Source organism: Halichoeres trimaculatus, unplaced genomic scaffold (assembly GCF_033239565.1).
Source record: "Halichoeres trimaculatus isolate MK-OKI-2021-1 unplaced genomic scaffold, fHalTri1.1 fHalTri1_scaffold_10, whole genome shotgun sequence".
NCBI lineage: Eukaryota > Metazoa > Chordata > Actinopteri > Labriformes > Labridae > Halichoeres > Halichoeres trimaculatus.
In genome coordinates this window covers 16,388,533-16,415,640 of record NW_027437187.1, presented here as the reverse complement: position 1 = coordinate 16,415,640, position 27,108 = coordinate 16,388,533, and the positions used below count along the sequence as shown (strand labels likewise).

At 40.1% G+C, this 27,108-nt stretch overlaps 1 protein-coding gene across 2 annotated transcripts in view; it reads left to right on the top strand.

The window, feature by feature from the left end:
• Nucleotides 1–5,859: 5,859 nt before the first annotated feature.
• ldlrad3 (low density lipoprotein receptor class A domain containing 3) overlaps nt 5,860–27,108 on the top strand; it is a 110,111-nt gene continuing 88,862 nt past the window's right edge. Inside the window, exon 1 of one of the 2 annotated variants that reach the window (XM_074677688.1) lies at nt 5,860–6,255. In XM_074677688.1, coding sequence (XP_074533789.1) covers nt 6,201–6,255 — 55 coding nt within the window. In that variant the 5' untranslated portion in view covers nt 5,860–6,200. The remainder of the gene's footprint in view (nt 6,256–27,108) is intronic. The other variant, XM_074677687.1, reaches the window with a different exon arrangement.

The window sequence follows — 27,108 nt, the reverse complement described above, 5'->3', positions numbered from 1 at the left end:
TCCTGTTTTTTTCCTGCCAGTCATCTACCAAGCAGAGCCAACGTAACCTCACTCTTCATTTTATTGATAGTCTTTCAATTTTGAACAGACCACTGCAGAATAACTGCTGACTGTGGGTTGGAATGGACATTATCACAAACAGCTTAGCCCCTGTTTGGCTCATGCTCTACCACTCTCTCGTTTAGCTTTCTTCTGCTCTTACAACAATGGCCAGAGACATCTAGGCTCCTGTGTCCACCATTACTACAAAATTGATTGAAGAAATTGTTCTCAGCAGAGAAAAACAGATCTTTCTTCTCAATTCTAAACCTTGTCAGCCGGTGTGGTGTTGTCATAGAAACTTAGGCCTTGTACACACGTAGCCAAGCATTTTCCAAAGGCAAATATCCAACCTCATTCGTTTTTAAAAATACTTTCTTTCACACACAGCAGGCAAGTGCGGGTCGAGACATGCCAACCCCATTTTTGGCAGTGTTTTCCAGACATAAGACCCATGCCAGCCAATCAGAATGACCCCCCCATCATTCAGCTGTGAAACTCTGTTTACCAGCGTCTACACGAAACCATGAAATCTGAGTTTTCCAAAATCTTTACTTTGGCTGAAATTTTCTGAAAACATCATTTTAAAGTGACGTAAAGCTGCAGTTTCATGTCAATCAATCAATCTTTATTTATATAGCGCCAAATCATAACAAATGTTATTTCAAGACACTTTACAAAAACATTTACAGGTCTAGACCCGTAAATGTTAATAAAATTTTATTAGCAGAAACCCAACATCAAGACAAGATAAGGAGTCTTATCTTATCTTAATCCACCATGAGTACAGGACTTTGCAGCATTTAGCAAGTTACAATGGCAAGGAAAAACTTCCCTTTAACGGGCAGAAACCTTGGACAGAACCAGACTCATGTTAGACAGACATCTGTCTCGACTGTGTTGGGGTTAGAGAGAGACAGATAGAGGAGAGAGAGTGGGAGAGAGAAGGGGGGGGGGAGAAAAAAGGAGGGGGGGGGGGGGGGGGGGGGGTAGGGATACACACACACGCACACAGACACACACACAGACACACACAGACACACACATACACACACACACACACACACACAGAGAGTGAGAGAGAGAGAAACAGACGCAGTCTGAAGTTTGGCGCTGTGGCGACAGTTAAGGTGAAACCAGCAGGCCAAATCCAAAGCTGTAGTAGCTGGTGTCGGACAGGAGCACAGCAGCAGGCCGTCTTCTTCACCGATCCCCAGGAACCTTCAAGACAAACTCAGACCCTCCCAGAGAGGTGTATGGCCAGTAACTATAACAGGACAGTAAGACTAGAAGTTAGACTGACAGAAAAAGAGGGAAACAGGAGCCCTGTGTGTCAGTTCCCCCCAGCAGTCTAAACCTATAGCAGCATGACTAAGAGCTGGTTCAGATCTGATCCAGCTCTAACTGTAAGCTTTATCAAAAAGGAAAGTTTTAAGTCTACTCTTAAAGGTTGAGACCGTGTCTGCTCCCCGGACCTCAACCGGTAAGTTATTCCAAAGAAGAGGAGCCTGATAACTAAAGGCTCGACCTCCCATACTACTTTTAGAGACCCTAGGTACAACGAGCAGACCTGCATGTTGAGAACGCAAAGACCTAGACGGATTATACGGAACAATTAAGTCTTTAAGATACGATGGCCCGATGCCATTAAGCGCTTTGTAAGTCAAAAGAAGAATTTTAAACTCTATCCTAGATTTTATAGGTAACCAGTGTAGAGACGCTAACACTGGAGAGATGTGCTCTCTCCTCCCAGTCCAAGTCAGTACCCGAGCGGCAGCATTCTGAACCAGCTGAAGAGTCCTAATAGACTTATTAGGACAGCCGGATAAAAGAGAGTTACAGTAGTCCAGCCTAGAAGAAACGAAAGCATGGACCAGTTTCTCAGCGTCGCTCCGAGACAAGATGTGTCTAATTCTCTTGATATTGCGAAGATGAAAAAATGCCGTCCTTGAGACCTGTTGGATGTGAGAGTTAAAGGACAGGTCCTGATCCAAAAGAACTCCCAGGTTCCTGACAGTGGTGCTGGAAGCCAAGCTGATGTCGTCAGAGGCGGCGATGTTGTTCAAGAAAGCTTCTCTGAGATGTTTAGGTCCAAGAACAATGACTTCAGTCTTCTCTGAGTTCAGCAGTAAGAAGTTTCTGCTCATCCAGGACCTTACGTCTTTGAGGCATGCTCCAAGTTTAGATAAGCGGTTGGTTTCTTCAGGCTTCATTGACAAGTAAAGCTGAGTGTCATCTGCATAGCAGTGATGACAGGCCTAAACGTATAAAAATACATGCAGTTTCCCAGATACACAGCTTCATGCGGACATGGTCACAGACGTGCTGTAAATCAATCTGGTCTTTCTCAATCCAATGGGGAAGCTATGAAGTAGCATTTTGAAATAACCTGTAACTTGTAATATTGTTGCTGATAATCTCATTTTGAAGTGTGGATTACAATTGGGCATATAACAAGAAGGGAGACTTTTTTCAAAATCATTATAAAACTCCTTCTCCTCCTATAAGCCACTTTAAATAATAGATAATACAAAATAGAGTTTTAAGTAATATACAATATAAGGAACTGTTATAAAGTGGAAGGATGCATCTTTATACGAAGCGTTCTCTAAACTTTGCATCCCTTGCTCAAAGCTTTGCAGGCAGATGCTGAAAAGAGCTGATCTTACATTGTTCTCTTCATGGTTCTAAAACGGATCTGTCGCAGTGAATTTAATGGTTCATCCATGCACTTGCCCAACTAGCACACGCAGTGATAAATGGAAACTCTAAAATGAGGCAGTTGACTGAAGAGGATCAACTGAAGTGTCTCGGGAGGCTGAACTGTGTGAAACCTGGGCATCAGGTTCTGACTTCTTCTTTGGTCTCCCTCTAATGATGTTAGGATAATGTTGATCACCTCACTCCTTCACCCCTGAACACCACCATCTTTGCTGGCCTCTAGCTGAGCATGCCAGATATGAAAGTGTTTGTGTTCCAATACAAAACTGTGACATACTGAGACTGATCACTTTGACATAACATTCCTACAAACAACAGCCCAGCATCTAAAAACCAATTTACAAATGTGCATTAGGCGGGGGTTCTTTTTTAATTTTATGGCAGACACTCAGACCAAAGTGCCTCTGGAGCTTACAACCAATTATACCAACAAAATGTGCCACTTAGAGGTTGGCTGCCACACTGGGTAGCTACTTCTAACATCCAATTCACATGGCTGTTACTTCAACAAAATGCAGAGCCATTTGGAATATAATTATTTTGTGGCCAACGGTAATCATTTCTACATAATGTTGAATGTTTGTGACTGAGTAGAAAGCTCATTATTGCAAATTCAGAAAATGTAATACAAGTAGTAGCCATCTTGGTTTTTTATGATGTCTAGAATGTGTTTTGACCTTCAGATTGGTTATGGGTAATCAGACCATGAGGCAATCCATCTTAACCTTGGAGGTACATAGACCTGTAATGGTTCATTTTGTTCAATCTTGCTCCCTAGGTTTCTCACAGACCACGAGTTATACCGCAGTATCAAACTCACACAAAGTCAAAACAGGTTATTTTCTATTGACCACCATTACAACAGTAGTCCTAAAACTGAGATCCATTACGGCTCACTTTTGTGTTGATCGTTTAAGCCATGAAGCTATCACAATTTAGAACTTCAAGCAAGACAAAGTTGTTCACACATCACAAGGAAAGACCTACTGGCCAAGAGGGAACGTTCTGTCCTGGGCCAGCCCAAGAAACATTTAATCCTGTGCGCATTCATTGGATCTCAACAACCGCCTTTTTAACAGACAGCAAATGAGCAAACTTTGGCAAGCATCTGATAAAAACCGCCCAGATATTCAAAGGATGATTTGGCACTGCTGTGCAGTAGATGGCATTGTCTTTTTGGTGTCGCTTTCGATTTCTTCCTCTGCAAATGAACTATAAGTGCAAGAAACTTGGCAGGAATAGAACCAGAGTGAGTGGTTTTTCAACACATTGCTTGGCCTGTCAACTGAGACACTGGCAAGGACATTCATAATGAGAAAAGCTGAAACTATAAGATATTTACTCATCCACAGCTTCCAGTTAGGTATCACTGAAATACTAGGTCATGCTCAAAGCCAGAATCTGTACATCTGTTGCTCTAGTTGAGCAACTTTTTGAGTATTAAAGGATCATGTTCTTATAGAGCCATGCTCTGGGCTAGAAACGTGTGCCAGAGCAAATTAAACATGAGCAGATTTTTTTCTTAAATTACCCATGTAGGCCAGCCTAACATGGAACTTCCTTGTGAGGACTTTCTACGTGCTAATGAAAAAGTATTCCTTCGATATGCTTGAACATAGTCCTCCATTTAAAATTGAGATTATCAGCACCAAATTAGGTTATTTCGAAACACTATCTCTCACTTTCCTTGTCCAAGTTGTCAAAGACAATGGGATGTAAAGTGAAAGTCCATATGACAACGCTACACCAGCACGCAAAATTTAGTAAAGAGAAGCAAAGCTGTCCTTTTTCTGATGAAAATGATAGTAACACTGGGGCTGAACTGGGAAAAAGAAAAAGGACAAAAGAGCAGAAGAAATCTTATCAGAAGACTGACAGAGCATGGACTAAAGGCTAAAAACAGACTAAGCTGTTTGTGGTACATTACAACCCATTTGCAGCAGTTATACTGCTGTAGTCTGTTCTGCGCTGCGAGTTGTTGTTGGTAGATGAGCACTGGTAAGACATAACCAGGATTCACTAACGTTACCAGTTACCGACACATGTCTGAGCACTGGGCTGTGAGTAGTGCTGAATAAAGTTGGCTACTACACTATGGAACTAACAGAGTTTACAAAGTTTGCTTGTTGTCACATTTTACCTTGTCACTTTGCACCCTGTAAAAAAGCTTTCTTGAATAAGATAAGTAGAAAAAAAAGATCCACTCTCCATTTGTTTGCCTGTTAAACAAACTCACACCTTGGCAAGAGTCATGTTCTTATAACAGTGGGTGATGGTGCTCACGGAAAATGAGTCTTATCCTGGAAAAAACACTGGCTTTTCTGCATAGTTCTCACTGTACCTTAACGCAGTCCATGTAAATGGGACAAGGAACTGCACTTCCTTTTTTCTTGCTTCCAACTTTAACCCCTCTCAGTGCTTTTACACGAGCAGTCACATTCAACCTTTCACACATAATAATATGCTGATTGCTAGGGTTTCCATACAAAGACTGTAACACTGAGCCACAGCCTGCCACCCATGTGTGTAAAACAAGATTATGCATAAACCTCTCATGATCACATGTAGGCTACGCCATGTTTACATAATTTTTTTTTGAAGAATGTATTTGTCCTACAGGTAAGAACAGATTTTAAAGCGACATTTGCAGTTGTGTCACAGGCTTGTGTTAAATGCCAAAGAACTCTTAGAAACAATATTTTTTAACATTTAAACTGTTAAAATCAAAGTTAGCATGCTGGTAACTTTTGTTTTTTTATGTTTATCATCTACTTTTCTTGTTGATTATAGATTTTGAATCAGGTAGCCTCGCATGCAAAATTTTCCTGCAGTTCTGAGATTATCCAGATGTGACAAAGATTTAATGGAAGTCTTCATCTTTCTCATAAGAAAAAAAGCAGTAAGCTGTGGCTCTCGTTTTAGAGGTGGGGGTTAATTGTTCCCTTATTTTTGTGTAATGTGGGCTTTGCTCTGTAGAGACAACAGTCACTGTGCAGGTTACTTTATCAGGGGTAACGGTGCTCTCTGCTCCTTGTTTTAGCGATATGAGACCGTTAGTGGTCCCCAGCCGCAGTTTGGGAACCGCTATCCCGGACTGGCCGACCTCTGCTCTCCGGCTCTCTTCCTCCGACTCCGCCTCTCTCAGAACCAATACACGAGCGACCAACTCTCCAGCCTGTCTGCCGCCACCCCGAAGCCCCTCCAGCTACAGCCTGTACACTTCCCCTCTTCCCAAACCGGACTCCGTACTCCTGTACCGACGCGAAAACACCGCTTTCACCCCAAATGTCCTCCTAGTTTCACCGAAGGGAAAAGAAACTTGAAAAGTACAACAGACGGGAGTTGCTGTATCGAGAAGTTTTTCTTCTGCGCTCCAGTTTCTTGGCCCCGCGGCGGGGCAGGACAGTGAGGGGAGGCCGGGGGGATTAACAGGAGACCGTATGATGTGGATCTGGTACCTTCTGCTTGGTTCGGGGTCAGGCTCAAGAACTGTTGGTAAGTTTTTAAAAGCACACGGAAACTAATGTTGTCACGGCGCCGACACGCTTCAGTCTACGGGTGGGTTAGAGGGAGGGGGGAAGTAAAATCTTTTGAAGTATTCGCTCAGTAGTAAACTCAAGGACTGCTGTGCTTTTTTTTTTTTTTCCATCGACGACTTTCTCTTGAAACATATTGCAGCAGCTTTCACGAGTAGAAGCCATCCCTGGTTTTCTTCACTGAACTGTGTTTTTAATCCTGAAGTTGCAGCAGCAGAGAAGCAGTTTCAGAGTTTTTCGTGCATGACGAATCAGCACTGGGTGCATGTCCCCTTCACTCAGGAGTGAGAATATTTTTGCTACAGACACCCCCATGACATATCCATCTACCGTGTGTGTTTAACTGAGATGGGGTTATGGTCCCGTCCAGGTTAAGTTCGCTATATGACTGAGAGGTTGTTGACAGGGCAGTGTTGACAAGTCAATCCGTTCTCCTGCCGCGCCATGGCAGCTGGGGCCCAATGGAGGACACTGCTGAAGAGTATACTTAGCAGCCAGTTTAACTCTTTTTACTCGTGCAGCTGTGGGTTTGAGCTGCTGTGTCAATCAATGGAGCTCACCCACAGGTTATTGCTACACGCTGTTTCAGTGATGGGCGGTAAACACACGTGATCACCTGTGATTCAGGGCTAAACTGGGTTAAGTATGTGAGGTTTTAAGATGGTTATATGTGCAGGAAGGTATGCATGTTTATATTCATATTGTTAAAAAAGGACTAGTAAGTTATAAAGTAAGTCCTCCCATTGATGTTGATACATTCCCTCGCTGCAAATACACATAAAAGCTCAATCAAAATGTAAAAAGTTATATTATTAATCATAGGGATGCATGATATTATCGGCACAATATCGGTATCGGCTGATAAAATCTTAAAAACACGTTTATCGGTATCGGCAGATATGAAAATTTCTGCAGATATGCACAGCCGATAAGGTGCTATTCAGTTAGGAATATTATTATTTTCCATCTGAAAAATAAGCTCCTTAAATAAAATGTAGCACTTCATTTATTTGCACTGCAGAGCTCTGTGTCTGTCACCAGGTTGTTACAGTAGCTCTAAAATAATCAAATGCACCTTGGTTATGTTTAAAAATGCATTGTACATTTAAAGTTCATGTGATCTAAAGAAATTATTTTTCTGTATTTCAATACTGAATGTCTTGAGTTTGAAAAAATTATACATTTCTTATTTATGGTAAAATCAAATGTTTTTTGTCTTGTTTTTTGTGTGTTTCTTAAACAAATGAGACCGTCACAATAAGAGTAACATATAAATTCCAGTACAGGATAGACTTAGCTTTCTGTGCAGTGAAAAAAACAAACAAACTTGTGATTATCGGTATTGGTATCGGTATTGGCCGAAAGGGGTTCGATATATCGGCATATCGGATATCGGCAAAAATCCAATATCGTGCATCCCTAATTAATCATACAACATCCTTCCATTCTTTTTGTATTTTCTAATGAAGCGTTACCGAATCCTTCTTTAAAATACTTGGCTCATGCAGGTGCCTTGAAAAGATGTTCCTGATGCTGCAGGTCTTGTTTACATTGGGCATTAGTGCATGTTTCTGTGCCAAAAACACAGGTGAAAACAGTAGAATTAAGGATGGCACAGCTCCTGGTATTGTGCATTGTAGCTCGCATTCAAAGCTCACTGGAACACCTGAATAGACAGAGCCATTAGTAACACCTGTGCTATTTCTGCTGTGTCAAGAGACTACAAATATCTGCTGTGAAAAGGGGCCTCTTGCAGTTACAGTTTTGTTATAAAGTCAGCATTTTACACCATGAAAACAAACAAGACCTCTGATATCTGTATCAACTTTTAAATCCAGCACTTGTCAGGAACAGAAAATACAAACTAAGTCCTTTTGTATTGGTTCCAACAAAGCTGTGGTCAAGCATGCGCATGTAAATAAGTTTTTTGTCAATGACAGAGTGAAGTATAAATGTCATAATATTTGACTTGGAGCTGGGACTTAGTGAGAGCTGCCAAACTCCTCCTAAAGTTGCTCTATTGAAGCAAAGGAGCACATTGATGTGATTGATGTCAGATAGTTTCTTTCAGAATATGACTGCAGTTTGTTTTCTTCTGTATTACTCATGTGTTGTCAGCTTTGAATAAACAAATTGGACTTCAGATTTTTATTAGCTCACAGCCTGACCAGGATAATAATGACAGCCAGACCCTGTGTGTGTTGGTGTGTGTGCAGCATTGTAACCCATATTAAATAAGTAACAATAGAGGATAACAAATCCCCAACCATTGTAGTTCTCTGACAGGATATTGCTGTTGGTAGGTATTCTACGAGACAAATTAGCCAGGATTATCAGGTCTAAACTGATGTTCTGTCACATTGTGTTGAATTTAATCAAAAACAAATTCAGAGTAGAGGTGGGTCATGCCTGTGCAGTGCTTATTAAAATGATAATCACAATGGTCATTATATTGATAGTTAAATACATTTCAATATGGTAAATTGGACTGTAAAAATCTCCCATCCCACACAGTCTGTGCTACAAAAACAAAATGCAGATAAAATATGCATGAATGGAGAATGTTGATGGAAGGTAAGCTTTTTGTGCACAAGCTTCAGGATTTTTCCCTTCACCCAGTGGAAAAACAAACAATATCTTGCAAACACATAATTGTAGCGATGAATATTTCATAAAATGTATTCCACAAAGAATATGAGCACAGTAATTTCCTTTACACACATCAAAATGTATTAACATGCATGATTCTGAATGGTCAACAACAATGCTGGAATAGCCTTATGTTAAATGTATGATCCACTACACAGTAATTATTGTTCTGCATGACAACAGACATCACACAAGCACCAAACAGCAGTTTTGTTGGTTAAGCCCATCATTATTATCTTACTATGTAACTGAGATCATTAAATCGCTTATTAGATTATAAAGTGAGCCAATAAAGGTCTTAAAGCCTGTGGCTGAAATACAGGATGTAGATGTTCGGTAGTGCTGTGCAGACAAGCTGTTCACATAATAATTCATCAATTTCAAGACCAACCAAACATTTTCAGTCCACTAAATTTTGGAAATCTGCCACAAATATTTGGATAAGCCTCAGAAAAAAACAATTTTTCATCTCAGCAATCGTTCCTGTTTTTTTTTTATTTCTTTTTTTTTTTTAGATTTTTTTTTCTCATATTTGGCTCAAAACAAATGAAAAGTGCTCAAAACAGTGTCTGGTGCAGGTACAGAATCTGTTCTACAGCAATAATTAGAAAACAAATCTAGCAAAGTGCACTTCTTGTACTTGGTTTCAGAGGATGCGTACACACTTTGCAGATTATTTGGCATTGCTAATGTACATTGCATTGGACTGAACTCCCACAGGAGCCTTGCAGTCTTGTACTCATCTTTAAAGCTACAAGAGATAGATCAGTGCTGTTATGTAATATGAGATTCAGCCAGACAATCCTGGTTCCTGCAAAAATACCAACAACGCAAGTTAATGTTTCTATGTTGTGCAGCCTGAAAATATATTTAAGCTGTTCAGCTGGTCTGCCTGGCCATGCACCTGAAGGGATGCTGCTATAAATAAAATGAAGAACAATGTCAGGGAGACAAATGAGTTTCACATCAGTTATTTCCCTCAACACTCTAAGATGATTACTGTTTATTAAGGATCAGCGTTGTAATTTACATGCCAGCTTTATAAATGTTGGATTACATTGTCCTGCCTGTCTGCCAGAGTCATAAAACCCTTAATGTTCTTCTCCAGATGATCATATTCTACATGGACATATTTGAAGCTCTTGTCCTTAACCCTTTAACACCTGAGCTGCAAAATGTCTGCCTTTACTTTTTTGCTTATTTTGGTTATAAAGGGGCCAGAAAATGTTAGGTAAGTAAGTACTTAGGTCCATTTCTCTGGAATACTGGGAACTTTCAATATCTGGGGGATGTAGAATTTACTGCATGTTATATGAGAGTAAACAGTTTAAACTGAGGTGAACAACTCAAAACTGGAACATGATTTTAGAGGTTTAGGAAAGGGTTAAAACCTTTTAACCCAGCCCTCAGTATATGATATATAATATCAAATATTCCGAAACATGAAGACAAACCCTCTATATATGCACAAATATACAATGAGTTGGTTTCCTGTTGTTGTGTTTGCATCAATAAAACTGAGCCCCAAGTTAAGGAATGATTTCATTGGCTGCCACTTTGAAGCCCCACGTTTGGGGTCTCGGCTGAAGCCATGTTTGTATTTAAAAACCAGAAGGATTTGTTTGGAAGGCCTGAGACTTCTCAGTAGGGAGAGGTAAAGTTATAAGGCTTAATATGATTCACATGCATAAATGTTACAAACCATATTTTTACTGTGTTGTAAAGGGCCTTTCCAGTGGGTGCTGATGTGTGTTGACTTTTTTTTAGGAGCCAGTTTGATGTTGCCCCTCATAGAAATGCATTTATGTACTTTTGTACATTAGCTTCATGTTCCAGAATGGCAAGTTGCCATTTAAATTTCATGCTCTCAACGTTAAAATGTTGCTTTTGAAATTGACATCGTATCACAACTTTTTTTTTCTGTTTTATTTTAACGGGGTCATAGATTCCAGAAATGTAAACCCTGCTAAGAGGCTAAAAGGTTTTTCTCCTGACATAAGTCCAGAGCTTCTTAGCAGGCATTACTAATCAACCCCCATTCCTTTCAATCAAATGCTCACAAAAATAATTAAATATTAGCTTGACTAGACTGAACACTCAATGTTGAGTTAAGATTGGTTTATACTAGCCTTCAGTGACTCCCCTTCACTGTGCTGCAATGTCATGAGATAGAGAGCTAAGGAGAGCTTATGAGAGAAGAAGAAGAGAATGCCGAGGGATGTCTTCTCCAGGCCCTGAGTGTCAGGGTGAAAAAAGAAACCCTCAAGTCGATGATGGCGATGTGATGAATGAAGGCGAACCAGGCTCACAGTTTTAAGAGAAAGTGACTGAAAGTTTTTAAATTGGTCTGCTATGAAAATGGCACAAAACGCCATCATATGCACACTCCGCTCTCTCTGAAGGGGCTCAGTTTGGTATCCAACATGATGTGCGCTCCATTACCTTTCTTGTGTTACCGGGCCCCACTCTCAGGTGCTCTGATATTTTCATTCATAACCAAAGCCTGACTATTTGGGTCAGCCCCTCTCCCTGCATGGGAAGACAGAATCACATTGTCCCTTTCTTATTGTGCTTTGTATTTCTGCACCATGGCTTTCAGAGACAGGCTGCTTGGCCCAATAAATAGCTTTGTGTGTCTGTGCTTATCTTTGCGTGTCTTTGGAACAGAAAAGAGAAAGAGATACTGTTTTTTTCTTTTGGCTGACATGGTTGATATGCTTCCAGCTATAGTTGCACCAGGCCAAGGAGGGCCATTGTAGCTTCAGTTCTTTGGAGTTGTTGAACAAAGCTTCAAGTGCACTGCCATAGTTCAGTGCAACTTTTACTATTCAAACCAATATTGTGATGATCTTTTTTAAATCAATCTAATATTATTTGATATGAGGCATGGTCCTTACTTAGGTTTTTGACCAGAAGGTGTAACTCAAAGTATTTTTCTCTGAATGGGATAGGATCACCATTGATTCTCTTTGAGCATTCCTGATCCATAAGTCATGATGCTGAAAGTTTCATGAACCCTGAGATGTGTGCATCAAAGGAGAGAGAGAGAAACAGAAGTAAAATGTACTGGAAAAAATACCAAGACAGCTCATCACATATTGATTTTGAATTGATTGGAACTAATTTACCATGCAGCGATGCTGGAGCTGTGCTCAGTCTTGATGGTTGCATTATATTGATCCGTCACGTCCTTGGATTCTAAGACCAAACTAAAACCTTGACGGATTCTGCTCATTCACTGGCAAGAGCTGTATTTATTATATATATATATATATATATATATATATATATATATATATATATATATATATATATATATATATATATATATATATATATATATAGAAGCTCTTGGACACTCTGGACTTTCAGTGTGTTTTGAAAGAGATTCAAATGCACACATAAACATTTGTCACACACACCACAGGGCAAAGACACAATAAGTTTTGCTGTCAACTGTTTCTGAAATGGGAAAATGGTGAACTCTCCACTTCCACTGTACCTCCCACAGTGTAAAGACACCCTGTGGACGAAGAGATAGAAGAGCAGCAGAATTCCATTCATTGTCTTTGTGAGGCAGCAAAACACTCACAGCAAGTAATGATCATGTGCAGAGAAAGGACTTCAGTTAAATTAACTGCAACAGAAAGAGAGGAGGAATTTCATTCAGTAATCAATCAAATATGACAATAAGCGTGTGTTTAATGCAAACCATCATGTTTGTGTAATTTTACCTCTGATAGAGCATGCAATTTGAAATGTAAGCTTTTATTGGCATCTCATCCCAAGCAAAGAGAAAGTGCAGCAAACATGGAGACAGTAAGAGAACTGCTGAATCCACCTATAACTGAAGAAAACTGATACTGGGAATTGATCAACTGCTTTGCCCAGGGCTCTGATCTACCAACTACAGCTTGATCAAGCAGAGCTAATGTAACATCACTCTTTATTTTATTGATTATAGACTCTCATGTTTGTACAGACCACTGCAGTATAACTGCTGCATGTGGGTTGGAATGGACGTTATCACAAACAGTTTAACCCATCGCTTACCCTTTAGCCCATGTTTTAGCCTTTAGCTTGTGTTGAAGCCTTTAGCCTGTGTTTTAGCCTTTAGCCTGTGTTGAAGCCTTTAGCCTGTGTTGAAGCCTTTAGCCTTGCCTTATCACTCTCCTGTTTAGCTTTTTTATGCTCTGACATCCCTTTTCCTTAAGATAGTTTAGCTCCTATGTTCACCATTACCATAAAATTGATTTAGAAAAAATGTTTTTGTAGAGAAAAACACAGATCTCTCTTCTTACTGCTTAACTTTGTTGGCTGATGTGGTGTTGTCATAGGAACTACATGCCGTAAATCAATTCTGCCTGACCTGACAGAGAAGCTAAGCAATAGGGCTGTAATGATCCATCGATATAGATCAATACATCGATTGGTTAAGCAATGATCCAATCACATCGATGGAAAGTCGAAACATCGATCAAGATCGTGATCTTTAATGTACGCCTTTATTTTGAAATCCCGACCAGACACGCATGTCCGTTTCCGGCCAACCCTAAGTCGTTCTGAAGTTTCCTCTCAAGCCTCACACACTCAGCGTATGAGACACACATTTGAACCTTTTCACTCTCTGACACGCCACACCTGATATTTCTACTGCTGTAAAATGTACTGTTTAGTGCCCACCGAGTCACAGCGCTGTAGACGAACGTGTAGCAAGATGCTGTTAGCATCACAGAGCTAAAAGGGAGCCAGACATATCGGCCAATTGTAAAATAGCTCTTGTGTATCCAGGTAAGATGCAGGCTGCACAGACGACAGGAGGGCATCATCACACAACTGCAGTGAGTTATCTCATAATTTAATTTTTTGGCCACTGATTCATGAAATTTCATAAAGTTAAAAAGTAAAAAGGCGAGAGCTTAGTGTCATTCCTCCTCCACATCGACTATTACACAGTGAAACATAGTCTGATCACACTGACATACAAACAGTGGTTATCAGGCATCACAATAAAAAAAAACTACCAATTTGAAGTTAGTTGAGTTGATAGTTCTAATTTTGAACAATAGAAATGTTTGGGTTTAATTAAAATCAAAGCTTCAAATTTTTGGTTTGATAGAAAATGGTCAAATGTTGGAGGTCAAAAATAAAGTTTATGTAATCAGTCATTTTTGATTATAGTGTTGCATCATTACTTGATATAATAAACAAACATTACAGTATAACAGTAAGACCCATAAATAAATTGTGGGGGCAAAAAAGTACCTTACCTGAATTTAACCAGTTTTAATTTTAAAACATAATTAGATCATACAGATGGCTATGATCCTCTACAAACTGTCATACCCAAAGGTCAGCACATCGTTCCACATTTCAGTAACAAAACTATCAAAATTGTTTTGTATTTCTTTCTTGCCTCAGGTGAAATGTTGCTGATTGTGTTCAGTGAGGACGTAATATCGTCTTAAATCGATCGAAGGCTCCTGAATCGTATTGTATTGTATTGTATCGTGACAGACTTTGTGATATCGGCAAATATCATATCGTTGTCCAAAGAATCGATATCGTATCGTATCGTCATGAAACTGGTGATTTACACCCCTACTAAGCAATAGCATTTAGAAACAACCTACTATGGCGCAGATAATCTTATTTTAAACTGTGGTTTACAATCAGGCGTAATCAAGGGATTAGACTTTTTCAAGATCACTGAAAAAGTCCTCACAGTCCCTTTAAGTAACACAGTAAACCAACTCCTCTATGCATTTAAAACAGGTAAAGAAAAATAATTTAAGGGTTATCCTTTCAGATAAATGTGAAAAATTTCCTTCATTTAACCCTTAAAGCCCTATCCTCTTTGTGGAGCAACACCAAAGATCCCCAATTGAGAGACCTGAGGGTTTAAAGGGTTAAATATCACCCTTCCACACACAAACAAAAAAAAAAACAGACTGGAGAGAGTGGAGTGTAGAAACGTGCATTCTTAGACTGAATACATGTCACTGTAAAGGTGTCTACTTTATTCAAATAACGTTGTCAGTCATTGCTGAGTCTTCACCAAAGTAAGGATCCCTCATGTAAATGTTTGACCTTGAGGTTTTTGATGCCCTGTGACTGATCCAGACCAGAAATGCACCATTTGGTGGATGTGAACTTTGCTGAGACACCTCTGGGTTTATTTTGTGTTGAGCTTACACAGCAGCACAGTCGCTCCATTCTCCTCTGACCAGTCACCTTGCTCCCCCCACTTTTATCCTCATCCATGGCGCCTCCTCTGAGAGGAGCCTGACCCTGCTGTATGTGTCCCCTGTCAGACAGGGAGTGGACCCTGGCAGGCTGACAGCTGGCTCCCCTGCTGTCCTTCTGTGATCAGCAGTCATTTGCTGTCCTGTGTCTCACAGCCGCCGTGGCAGTCAATGTAGACACTGACAGGCTATTTTGGACTGAAATTCCTGCTTCCCTCTGTCAAACCAAACAAACACTACCTTAAAGGTCAACAAAAACCCAGAGAGAGGCACAGATAACATCAGGGCAGCTGATTTCTTGTTTGCTGGCTGACCTGGGTGAAAGTAAGCGTGTTATGTCTACGGTTTTTATAAATTTGGATCTTCACAACTTCTATCTGTCCCTTGAGAGGCTGAAGAACTTTGGCCTTGAAACCAAGCTCAGAGTTTCCTAATCAGTCTGAAGGAATCACTGAAAAACACAGAAGATAACCACTTCTCCTCAGGTTAAAGATTCAAGCAAACTAAATAAATAATCTCCATCTGACTGTCTCTAGTCAGTAAAAGCCACAGGAGATAAAAAATCAGAAAAACATAAAGTAATGGTGTGATTTGTAATCTTCAGTGGCTGTAAAAGAGATAATTCTGCTTAAACAGAACCCTAACATTTTGTTCTTAAAGCACAAATGCACTCTCTTAAGTTCATTTTCATGTCTGCCCATTCATGCCTCGTCATCCCCATTTGCATAGTGTACATATCAGCTGTCAGAAACTTGTGATGATGATTATGCTGCGCTGATTTAGTGTGGACATAACCTTTAGCCTTGTTCATAATTGCTTTGTAGTCGAGATACAGCTCTGTTGGTTTCATCATTCCAGTGAGTGGCCAGGCTCTATCCACCCGCTCTGGATGCTGTAATTAGATGCAATTTTCCAAACATCTAATCAGAGGTAAAAGGGTTATTTTGACTCGGAGCTGTTTTTTGATTGCAATCACGCTCCCATTTGTTTCCCTTGTTCATCTCTTTTGCATGCCAAGTGTGATTACGTAGCATTCAGTGTCCTGTGTTTAAATTATGCAAATTCTCCCCGAGCATTTTAGGTTTAACCTGTTTTAGAAGCACAGTGTTATTGCTTATTTATTATCTGTGGGATTAGATTAATCTTCAGGATCACAGGGACCTTTAGCAACACTCTTTCCTCCTTTCATTACACAACACTGTGATTTAGGGTTACCTAATAGGTCAGGGGTAGCCTCTGTTCTAAACCCTCTGGAAAGGAATGCTGGCTCATGGAACAAGCTATTTGCTGAACAAAAAGCTATTTGCTGAACAGAACTGACATTTATAATTGAGGTGCTGTAGAGTGTGAAACTTCAATGATTTGAGAACTGCACTGAATTATTTTCCACACTCTCCAAATAATGTTGCTGTTTGTCTTCTTGACAATAATATGACAGAGTTTTACAGGGTTTTAAGTTTGAGGATCAAGTGCTATGACGGTGCTAGAGAAGTTTTTTTGCGTTTGATTCAAAGTTACTGCAGAGAACTTCTAGAGTGCGCTGATTTGGGCAATCCTCGCCGAAAAGACAGTTTATCAAACATGTGAACACTAATGGTTCGAGATGGATATTGATTAGATTTTATTTATACCAATGCCCTTATCCATTCTGCTGATTGATTCTTTATTGATTCCCTTACCGATTCCTCCCGTGAATTTTCTCTGTACAAAAAGGAGGCTTTAGAAGTTTTCTGTGTCAGCATTTTATCAACTTAATATTTGAAATTGGTCACTGAATCTAGATATCTCTGGACATACATAAACAAAAATATCTAAAAATTAGGGATGCACGATATTGAATTTTTGCCGATATCTGATATGCCGATATATCGGAACCCCAATCGATACCGATACCGATATCACAAGTTTGTGTGTTTTTTTTTCACTGTTAAGAAAGCTAAGTCTATCCTGTACTGGAATTTATATGTTACTCTTATTGTGACAGTCTTATTTGTTTAAGAAACACACATAAAACAAGACAAAAAACATTTGATTTTACCATAAATAAGAAATGTATTATTTTTTCAAACTCAAGACATTCAGTATTGAAATACAGAAAAATAATTTCTTTAGATCACATGAACTTCAAATATACAATGCATTTTTAAACATAACCAAGTTGCATTTGATTATTTTAGAGCTACTGTAACAACCTGGTGACAGACACAGAGCTCTGCAGTGCAAATAAATGAAGTGATACATTTTATTTAAGGAGCTTATTTTTCAGATGGAAAATAATAATAATCCTAACTGAATAGCACCTTATCGGCTGTGCATATCGGCAGAAATTTTCATATCTGCCGATACAGATATTGTGCCGATAATATCGTGCATCCCTACTAAAAATCGCATGTAAAGTGATGCTGATGTACTGTTTTATTAAATGTTAGAAGGCCATCTCGTGCCTCTCGCGGTTATAGCAAAGCTAAGATTCGTATGGAACCTTGCCATAATTATGAAGCCAGTCATGAGCCTGCACATAACTTTTCTTTCATTTGCCTGTTAGTATTTTGACATGTGGAGTTTCCATCTTGTTAACAAGGACTAACTGTGATATGTTTCTGTGTTGAAAGTTGAAATTCTATTTTAGAAATGAAGTTATACTGATGTATGCTAACTGCTGGCATACAATTTCCTTTACACGTTAGCATCAAGCTAGTGCTATTTTGTTTGTATCGTTTTTGGTAAATAAGGAGATTTTTAAGATGTAGAATTTATTGAATAGAAATCTGGTTTGAGAGAGTAACGTAAGTGTCTTTGTGTTTTCAGTTCTTGGGTTATCTACCTGCTAAGCTAAGACAGCTGCAGCAGACTAGTTGATGTAAAATCTGGCAGCTCTGGCATACTATAAAGAATTGATAAGGGAATGTTTAAGCTTCAAGGCTAATAATGTTGATGGATCAAAGCATTTTTTGTTGATTCTTAACAGGAACTGGTTTTCGTTACCTATCCCTACTCATGGTGAATCATTTTTGTCAGTCTGCACACTGTTGATGGCTATTTAAAAGCTTTCCTCTCTTCATACGTTCAGTGGCTTGTCCTACCCTGCCCCTACAGTTTCTCTTTGCTGATCCTCTGACTTTTCATCCGTATTTATCAGCAAAAAGAACATCCAAATACCATAACTAGCATTTTTTAATCTTAAACTCAATGTTTTATTTTTTGCAACAATCCAAAAGACATATTTGGAAACTAGCTGCACTAGCAGTGGAATGTGGAGCGTCATATTGAACGTGACGCTGCACCTTAACCAGGACATTAGAATGAGAGACACACTGAAGGACCTCTTTCACTCTTTGATTGACTGCAGCAGAGCATGTCTCAGGCACTGCAGGCTATCAGACATAAGAGGTAGAGATTGACCTGAGACTGTCTTGTTCATCGATGGCAACTGGCAATCATAACAGAAGAAAAAAAATGTAGAAATCGTGATTGCCTAACATATTTTGGAGGAAAAGTTACGGCCAGTGTTTCAAAAGCAATGTATGAAAAAGCATACATTTGTAGGTCAAATAAAAGCATCTGTAATATTTTCAGTCTTTATTTCAACCAGGTAGATTTAGTCCTTAGAGTGGATTTAAGTAAGCCTACTCTGAGAGTCCAAATATATGCTCAGGAGAGTAGAAGCCAGATGAAACCTCCCTTACTCTGATAAACCACCCTCCACTCAGAGAAAATAATTTTCAAACACAATGACTCTGCTACAGATGGATGTTTAGGTTTAGAGTACCATTGGAGTTCTAGTCACCAATAATTGTGTGCTCACTCATAGAGACACACATTGTATTCTGTTAACCTCTCAGGTGAAGTTCCAATCATGGGATGTAAAAGCTATTAAGCACTTGAGGCAATTCCTTCTCCATGTCAGTGCATAAATAAAAACTATCCATCTCAATCAGGCTGACTTGAAATAATTGCTCATTTGTCACAATTAATTTCAAAGCTCCGGCTCAAGACCTCTTGATATTGATATTGAATTTCTCATTATAACACTCCTTAAAACCCACTCATTTAATGGAGCTGTATGCCAAGAATAACTCTGTTTGGTAAATGGATGATAAAAGGGTGAAGGTAGGCAGCAGGGATAATTTCCCTGCCTGTTTGAGAGGGGAAAGGTGAAGTGATGCAGAAGCAGAACGTTAATGTGTGGAGGAGAGCTGGAGCTTCACCTCTGTCTTGTCACAAACATGGCTTAACTTCTCTGCTGTCAGCACCTGGCTTCAAAGGTGCACATTCTTTGATTCCTTCATGAGGGTTCTCCTTCTCCAGAAGACATTTTGCATTTCAAGCTGCGTAAATGTGTGTTTGTGTGCTGCTAAGGTGCAGTGTGAATGTGCGATATGTTAAAAAGGGTAATCCTTTCTTGGACGGGGACCAGGAGTGGCGAAGCGTTCATCCTCACAGGAACTAATCACCTGATCCCTCCTGCTGTTGACAGAGGCGGTCCCGCCAGTCACAATCAAATGCAAAGCTCATGTTAATTACCTTAATGCTGTCTTACCGTCAGCCATGGCTCCGCAGAAGCCGCCAGCGCTAGATGCAGAATTAATTCTTTTCTCTCATTCAATGAATACCAAAGACCAAAGGGGGTTCCTGAAAAGCATGAACCTATCCTTAGCTTCTGGTATTCTGAGATTAAGGGTGGTAGGAGACAGGCATGTAAGGGCAAATGCAAGTTGAGGTAGGTAAGCTGAAGAGTGGTGAAGAGGGCAGAAAGTTCAGGCCTGTCTTTGGTCATTAAAGGGCCAGAACCATTAGTCTTACCAGGGTCCAGTGTGTCAGAGACGGTAATTGAGTCCGTCGCTGTGCAGCCTGCTCTAATGAGACGCTGCAGGCCCAAGATTTGACTAATTTCTTCTTTGCCCAGCACTATATGTCAGCCTGGCCATCCTGTGCCTAATGACTCCAGATACTTAATGACAGATTGGTGGGATTTCCAAAGACTCGGATGGGTCTTTATATCAGTGTGCCCTGGAGGCTTGTGTAATGATATTCCATTGTTTTTGATGTCCTGACAGTGCACTGTGCTACTGATTAGTTGTCCCATGCTGTATATTTTTCTGTTCACTCTCACATCTTGATGGACATGATTTTGTTTCCCCATTTTTTCCCAGGCACAGTTTTCCTTTGATAATGTGATTTACCATGTTGTTTTTGAGTCTTCTGAGAAAACTAGTCCCCCGCTTTGTAAAGATGTGAGCCTTTGTTGGTCAAAGGACACAGAACAAAATGTGCTTCTTACTTTTGATACTTTTTCATTTTAACTGTCATTTAAATGCACATTTTTGGCAAACTTACTCATCTGAAGATAACAAACAACCCAGTTAACAGTCAAAATCAAGCTCATTTGTTGTCTTTGTTCAGCACTGGACAACAGAGTTAGAGTAAAGAATGATGAATTTGCTTGGTGGGTGTCCCAACATTGGTTGTGCTAGCACTATCATCTTTTTAAGCTAATGTCCACATGCTTGTTCTGGTTTAACAGTTTGACCTGATCAAGCCTATAAACAACACTGTTTATGGCAATTGCCTGTGCCTGTTGATATCCGTGTAGTAAAGCAGTATAGCAGTATGACAGAGGCCATTAACTCAAGGTACAGCTTTAGCTAGAGGCAGAAAGCTACACTACAACCTTGACTTAACATATGACAACCATTTCAGTTATACAGTAATAAAATATCATTGTATTGATCCGAATATAAGTTGACCCCTTTTTCCAAAGCAAGGAGTTCAGCCCTGATGCTTTCAGACACTCAAACATGAGTGCGCACACAGAGACAAGCACAGTCTTTTCAGCGGACAGAGTCAGGGAAAAAATGTTGCTACCACCTCAAGAATCATGGGGAAAACACTTTTTAAAGTGTGCTGCCATTTTGCACGTTACCTGCTGCTGTAGGGAGGTTATGGAGACAGAGAGTGGACAGAGAAGGAGGTGCAGCTGTTCAATGCCTAGTCCTCGTAAATAAAATGACCCCAAAGGAGATTTCCCAGGAAAAAACACTGTCTCTTATTCAGAACATACGGTATTACCCAACTTTCTTCAGTCACCAGTTGCCAGGTCTGACTAGGGATAGGTACTGAATTAAATAATTTTATGGATTTTCTGTCTGTAGTACCAAAAACCTATTCACATAAACTCAAACATATCATGTCTCAGTACCTAAACGCATCCATGTGACTGTGTGGGAGTGGAAGAGTAGGTGATTTTCCATGCGGGACATGAACACGACATTACAAGTTTCTATACTGAAGAATAAATATTTTAACTGGAAAACTTTGAGATTTTATTATAAAACAAGTTAATGTCTATTACCACAGAAACTCACACACAAACACAGGTACTGAAAACTGGTACCGTTGAGTACCAATACCGATTGCCAGGTACCAGGCATTGGTACTGTATCATTTCAAATGTGAAAGGTACCCATCCCTAGCTCTGACTGGTCAAAACTCTTGATTATAGAAAAAAAATATTATGGTGTGGACAGGTGTCCAATTCTAAAAATTATAGAAACAAACCAAATACAGGAAAGAAAAGTATTTGGGAATGTGTCAGTTTATTAGTACAGAAACAGGTTCCACTAAAGCTTCAAACACTGTCGCAGCATGAAGTGGAAATTAGTTTTGCGTATCAGAAAGTAAAATAATAGCTCTCTATGGCACCTCATGTTGCTAATGACACAAGCTAATCTTAGCTTATTAAAGAAAATTCTAATTGCCCTTCTGGGATTAATAAAGTACTTATTTAATTATCTATACAAAGGTCTAGTCAGTTTAACATATCTAAATTCTCTAACACACTTATCTTACAATTTGTGTAATGGACTAATAAATTGAGCTCACTGGTGAGAAATCTATTTGTGGCAAGACTGTGGAAGACTGTCTTCCTATAAATCTTTTGTTCAATGATGGGGTAAAAATAGCTTACAGAACACAGAAGAAACAGCGTATTTACTTTCACACTGGTAATTATTGTGAGAACAGGTTTCACAAATACATTAGCTGTAAAGACAGCGGCATTAATTCCGCCATTATTCTCATATCAGAGAGGTGATCTCATGTTTCTGATGCAGTTTAAAGTGCAAAAGGACAATTATATAAGCCATGACCACATAAAGGACCAAATGTGTAGAAGTCTTGACCTGCTTGTGTTGTCCACACACTGCCCAGTAAAAAGTCTTCCAGAGTAACCAGTGGAGCTGGTAAACATCACATTTCACCCTCATGTGATTCTCATCTCCACCGTGTCCGCTACGGGTCAGGGGCTCATCTGTCCTCAAGGAACAGCACAGCTGCTGATTATGATGGATTATGATAGATTCCTCCTTCACTGACCTCTGCAGCCAGTCGCACATTCTTCACTGCACTGGCACACACCCACACAAAGCAGACACTCCAGAGATTTATGGACAGTCATGTATAAACACATAAATGTGGATACACAAAAACTGCAGACACTTGTAGGTTCATGTTGCATTGGGAAAGTACAAATTCACCCAAGGACAAACACACTGTCACACATGGACACACACACACAAGAATCCACTCTCTGAATTTTGTGGGAAAAAAACATGCAGTGTTGCTTCGAGGTAACCCTTTACAGGTTTGCATAGATCAGTACCAATGGGACTCTTATACCAAACCCAATTAGCTCAACCCAAACTCACATGAAAGCAAATAAACCCAGAGGGGGAAAAAAAAACTTCCAAAGCCAAGCCCAAAGTGTGGGAGCTGCTTTTAGAGGAGGCCATTTGTTTTCATTTGGTTTGGTGTCTTTAATGGTGGCATGCAGAGCACTGCAAGCAGTGTGTCTCTGTCAGACAGCCGCCACTGCTTCCACCCACATCCACCATCACCACCGTCCCCCCTTTCCATTATCACAGATGGTGCTGCTGTAGCAGCAGTGAAGAGGAATGAGGTGGACGTTGCTATTCGCTGGTGCAGACTGATGCATGTTCACAGTCACCTGGTCACTGCGCTGCCAAAGTGTTTCTCTTTGCATTTTGCGCCCGCTTCCAAACATAGCAAAGGCTATCAGGAGCAGCAGTTTAGAGGAGGAATGTCTCACTTGATGGTGAAGCTGACCTGAGGGATCCATAAAGATGTCAGCACTGCAGCTCTGAGCGTGAGTCTGCATGTGATCAGGAGCAGCAGGAACACTGACACGTTATGCAGTTAGGAGGAAATGGCAGGCCTTCATCCTGAGAACCCTTTGAGCGCATATACGAAGCTTTTTCTGGACGCAATGTGAGGCTACTTTTTACTATTTCCATGGCAACATACAGGTCTGCAGCTGTGTGTGAGGGAGAATAACAGAATTACAGGTCTGAGTAATGCAGCAGATCTCTCAAAGGAGAGGTGATGTCGCATGAAACAGACTCTACAGCAAAGCTGAATGAAGTGGCATCCAGGAGTCACAACGGGGGCAAGCCACACTCTGATCAGGTCGAGGTATATTTAGATGACAAAGTACTGAGTGCACAACTCACAAAAGCACAGAAAAACATAGAAATGATCACCTCCCACTCTCTGTCGCACAGTGAGAAAATAAATACTGTGCAGGGTAGAAGAAAGAAGCTTTGCCTGCCCTGTCACCTAGAGTGGCTCCGACAGTGATACCACCAGTGCCTGCAAACCACCAAACATGAGACATCTCTTAGCAGGGTGTACACAGCTCTTTACACGGATCTTATCTCCTGAACCCAGAACACGAAGCCCTCAAAGCCTTCTGCTTTGAAACAAACAAGCGACAGAGGATGCAGTGTTTTGCTCTCAGAGCTCATTCTGACTTTCAATGGGTGCAGTTCTGAATGAATTGATTACATAAAGAATGGGATGTCAGGCCTGATGCTTGGAAAAAACTATAAGTCGTATACTCGTTGACTGTAACACAATCCCAGGGCTAAATTGGCCTGTTTTAGCTCTAGGTACACCCTATCCATCATGGCTTGTTCTCAAAAATAATTAGCAGTACCACAAGTTTAGTAAACCTCTTCCTCTCTCAAAAAAACTGGCCTGATATTTTAAAGCCAGTACAAAATGTATCAGGGAGCTACACTCTTCAAAACGTTGTTCTTCCAACAGTTAGATCTTTAGAGATGTGCCAAACAAATGAATGTGTCCTTGAAGTCATTAAATGCTGTTGTCCTAGATTTATTTAATCATGTTCTTTAATCAGCTGTGACTAACTGTCAAACCCATGAATTAAGTCTTACATCCTCTGAGCCAGGCTGGACAACTCTGAAAGCAGTCATACAAACATCCTGAGGATTATTATCACACTGCCATTTGAATCCAGATCACTTCTTGGTATTAGCTGATTTGATAAATCAGATATTAAATTGATACCAGGCAGGATGAACTGGCTGTCTCTTACATGAATTTTTGGAAGAAAAAAAAGGAAATTTTACATTATTCTATTTCTACAGCACACACACAAAAGAATAAAAAATGAGTCACATCCTTGTTTAGGGCTCATTACCATGGGCACAGTTAACTAGTTTCTATTACTCATGACCTTCCTCATCACCATTCATGTCCTCACCTGTCACGTCCCCTCCATGTCTAAGTTGGCCTTTTACAGATTGCACATGGACTAAAATCTTATTGGACTGACCTTTAGTTACAACATCCACCTCCACAGTGAGAACCATTCACGCACGCTCCACCTTTTTATACTAAAGCCCTTGCATTTGACTCAGTAGCGTTTTTGACTCATTACCATTCGGTTGAGTAGATATTATATTATACAGAGAAAAGAGAGATGAGACAGACGTTGAGAAAGAGACAGGGAGCACAGACAAGGGCCACTGGCACTCACTCTGTCTCTTTCCTCATCTACATTCTGTTGAAAGAAACATTTCTATTGTAATGTCTCAGTCACACACCCCTTTCCATTTACCCCAACTCTTAATATAGTGTCTCCGTTTCACATTATTTTACGTCTCCCCGTACTCACCTTGTGCTCTCTCTGTTAGTTCCTCCATCGCTCTTTTTGCCCCAGTGTTTTTGGCAGATATAGCTCACTTCTGCTACTTCTCAACCCCTGCAGTGACTTCATGGCCTGGCTACACAATTAGGAGCTCATTACTCGCTAATACACCGACTGGAAGACAGACAAAAGGCGGTCCTTGCTGCTTCTTCTTTTTTTTTTTTTTTGTCGAGCACTTCCCTGCTTCCATCATTTTTATCTCTCTCCCTCCCCAGGCACATTTTGAGTAAAAGGTTCCTTCTCCTTCTTCATCTTCCTCCTCTCCCCCTCTCTGTCTCTCACCCCTTTGCTACTCCACGTCTTTAACACAGTGCATAATGAGCCTGTGTGTACTAAAAAGAATTAATGGTTCATTTTCCATCTCCTAAGTATTGTTTTTATGAACGTAAATGTACTCTGACACATACACCTATGACATTTGGGGCTTTGTGTGATATTTTCTGGCTTGTTTAGAATCTTGAAAGCTATAATTATGTTTCATATGCTAGGGACATCTTCTTTCAAGGCATCTGCTTTTGAAATTTGCACATAAAAGTCATTTCCGAGGCTCAGTGTGTGGTGGAAATAAGCTGAAAAAGCTCACAGGTGTGACATAAGGTCAGTTCTGGCAGCCTCCTCCTGTGCCACTGTCTGCATCATTTCTCGCTATCTGGCTGGCGCTGTGGAAATGCCAATTTGCTTGGCATGGGGTCTCTGGCGGCGTAGTGGTGGATGACGGCTGTGTGCTGTTTACCGTTGTGTTCTGCGACAGACGACGGCGTGATGAAAGAGACGCAGGGGCACCGTTGACATTTATATTCGAGCCAATGTGGGGAATCTGAATTAATCTGATAAATGTGTTTGCCTGACAGGAGAAGTCTCCTCTTTTGGACTGATAAGGAATTCAGTCCATGAGAGGATACATATTTGTCCAGCGAGCTTTGTATGTATCTTGATGTTTATTTTTGTACAGCTCTGTGTCAAACAAAAATGCTTTTTTTAAGTCCATGTTTCAGAGCTGAGCTGTTTGCCCACAGTGCCATCGTCCAAATCTCATTTGAGTCATCCTTCTCCTCCTCATCCTTCCTCCCCTCCTATCTCGATCGGCTCGTCCTTTCGCTGAAGGTAATCCCAAGGTGATGTTAATAGGCTGGGATGCTGTTGAAAATGCCACTGTCATCTCTTAAAGGATTAGATGGACAATTGCTTCTCTGAAACCCAAGCCAAGTGGTTAAAGAAAACTGCTACAAAACAACTTTCCCTGAAAGTGACTCATACCGGGACAGAGGGCCATTTTTGGTGCTTTGAAGCCTTTAAATACAAGTATCCACAGTGGCTTTTATACTAAGCCACTGTAGGTTAATATACATGGTAAGTCTCCTAAATCAAATCTTTTTGTTCTATTCAATAAAAAAAATTGATAACAATTGTATCAGACATGCACCAATAGATCGGTTGGCCAATCAATCAGTGCTGATTTCCTTAATTTGGAGGATCGATAATCAGCCCAACCTTACATATGAAATGGATCTTTATTTATTGTTTCACAGGTATTGTCCAATGATTTTCAATAAAATAAGATTGGACCATTGAAGGTAAATGCTGTCAGCTTTAAAAAATAAAAAATAAAAATCGGCATCGACCTAAATCGGTGTCGGCAGGTTAGGCTTTTTAAAGATCTGTGATCGGCCAGAATATTGTGATTGGTGCACCCCTAAATTGTATTCCCACATTGTGTAACATTCTACATGAATACATAGCTAATTTAGCCACCAATGTGTTTTAGTTTGACTTTTTAATCATGAAATACAAAAAAATAAATTTATTGTACAATAAATGTAGTTTATGCTACACAACATGATTGACACTTGTTTTAGATCCTTTATTAAACCACATTATTCAGAAAACT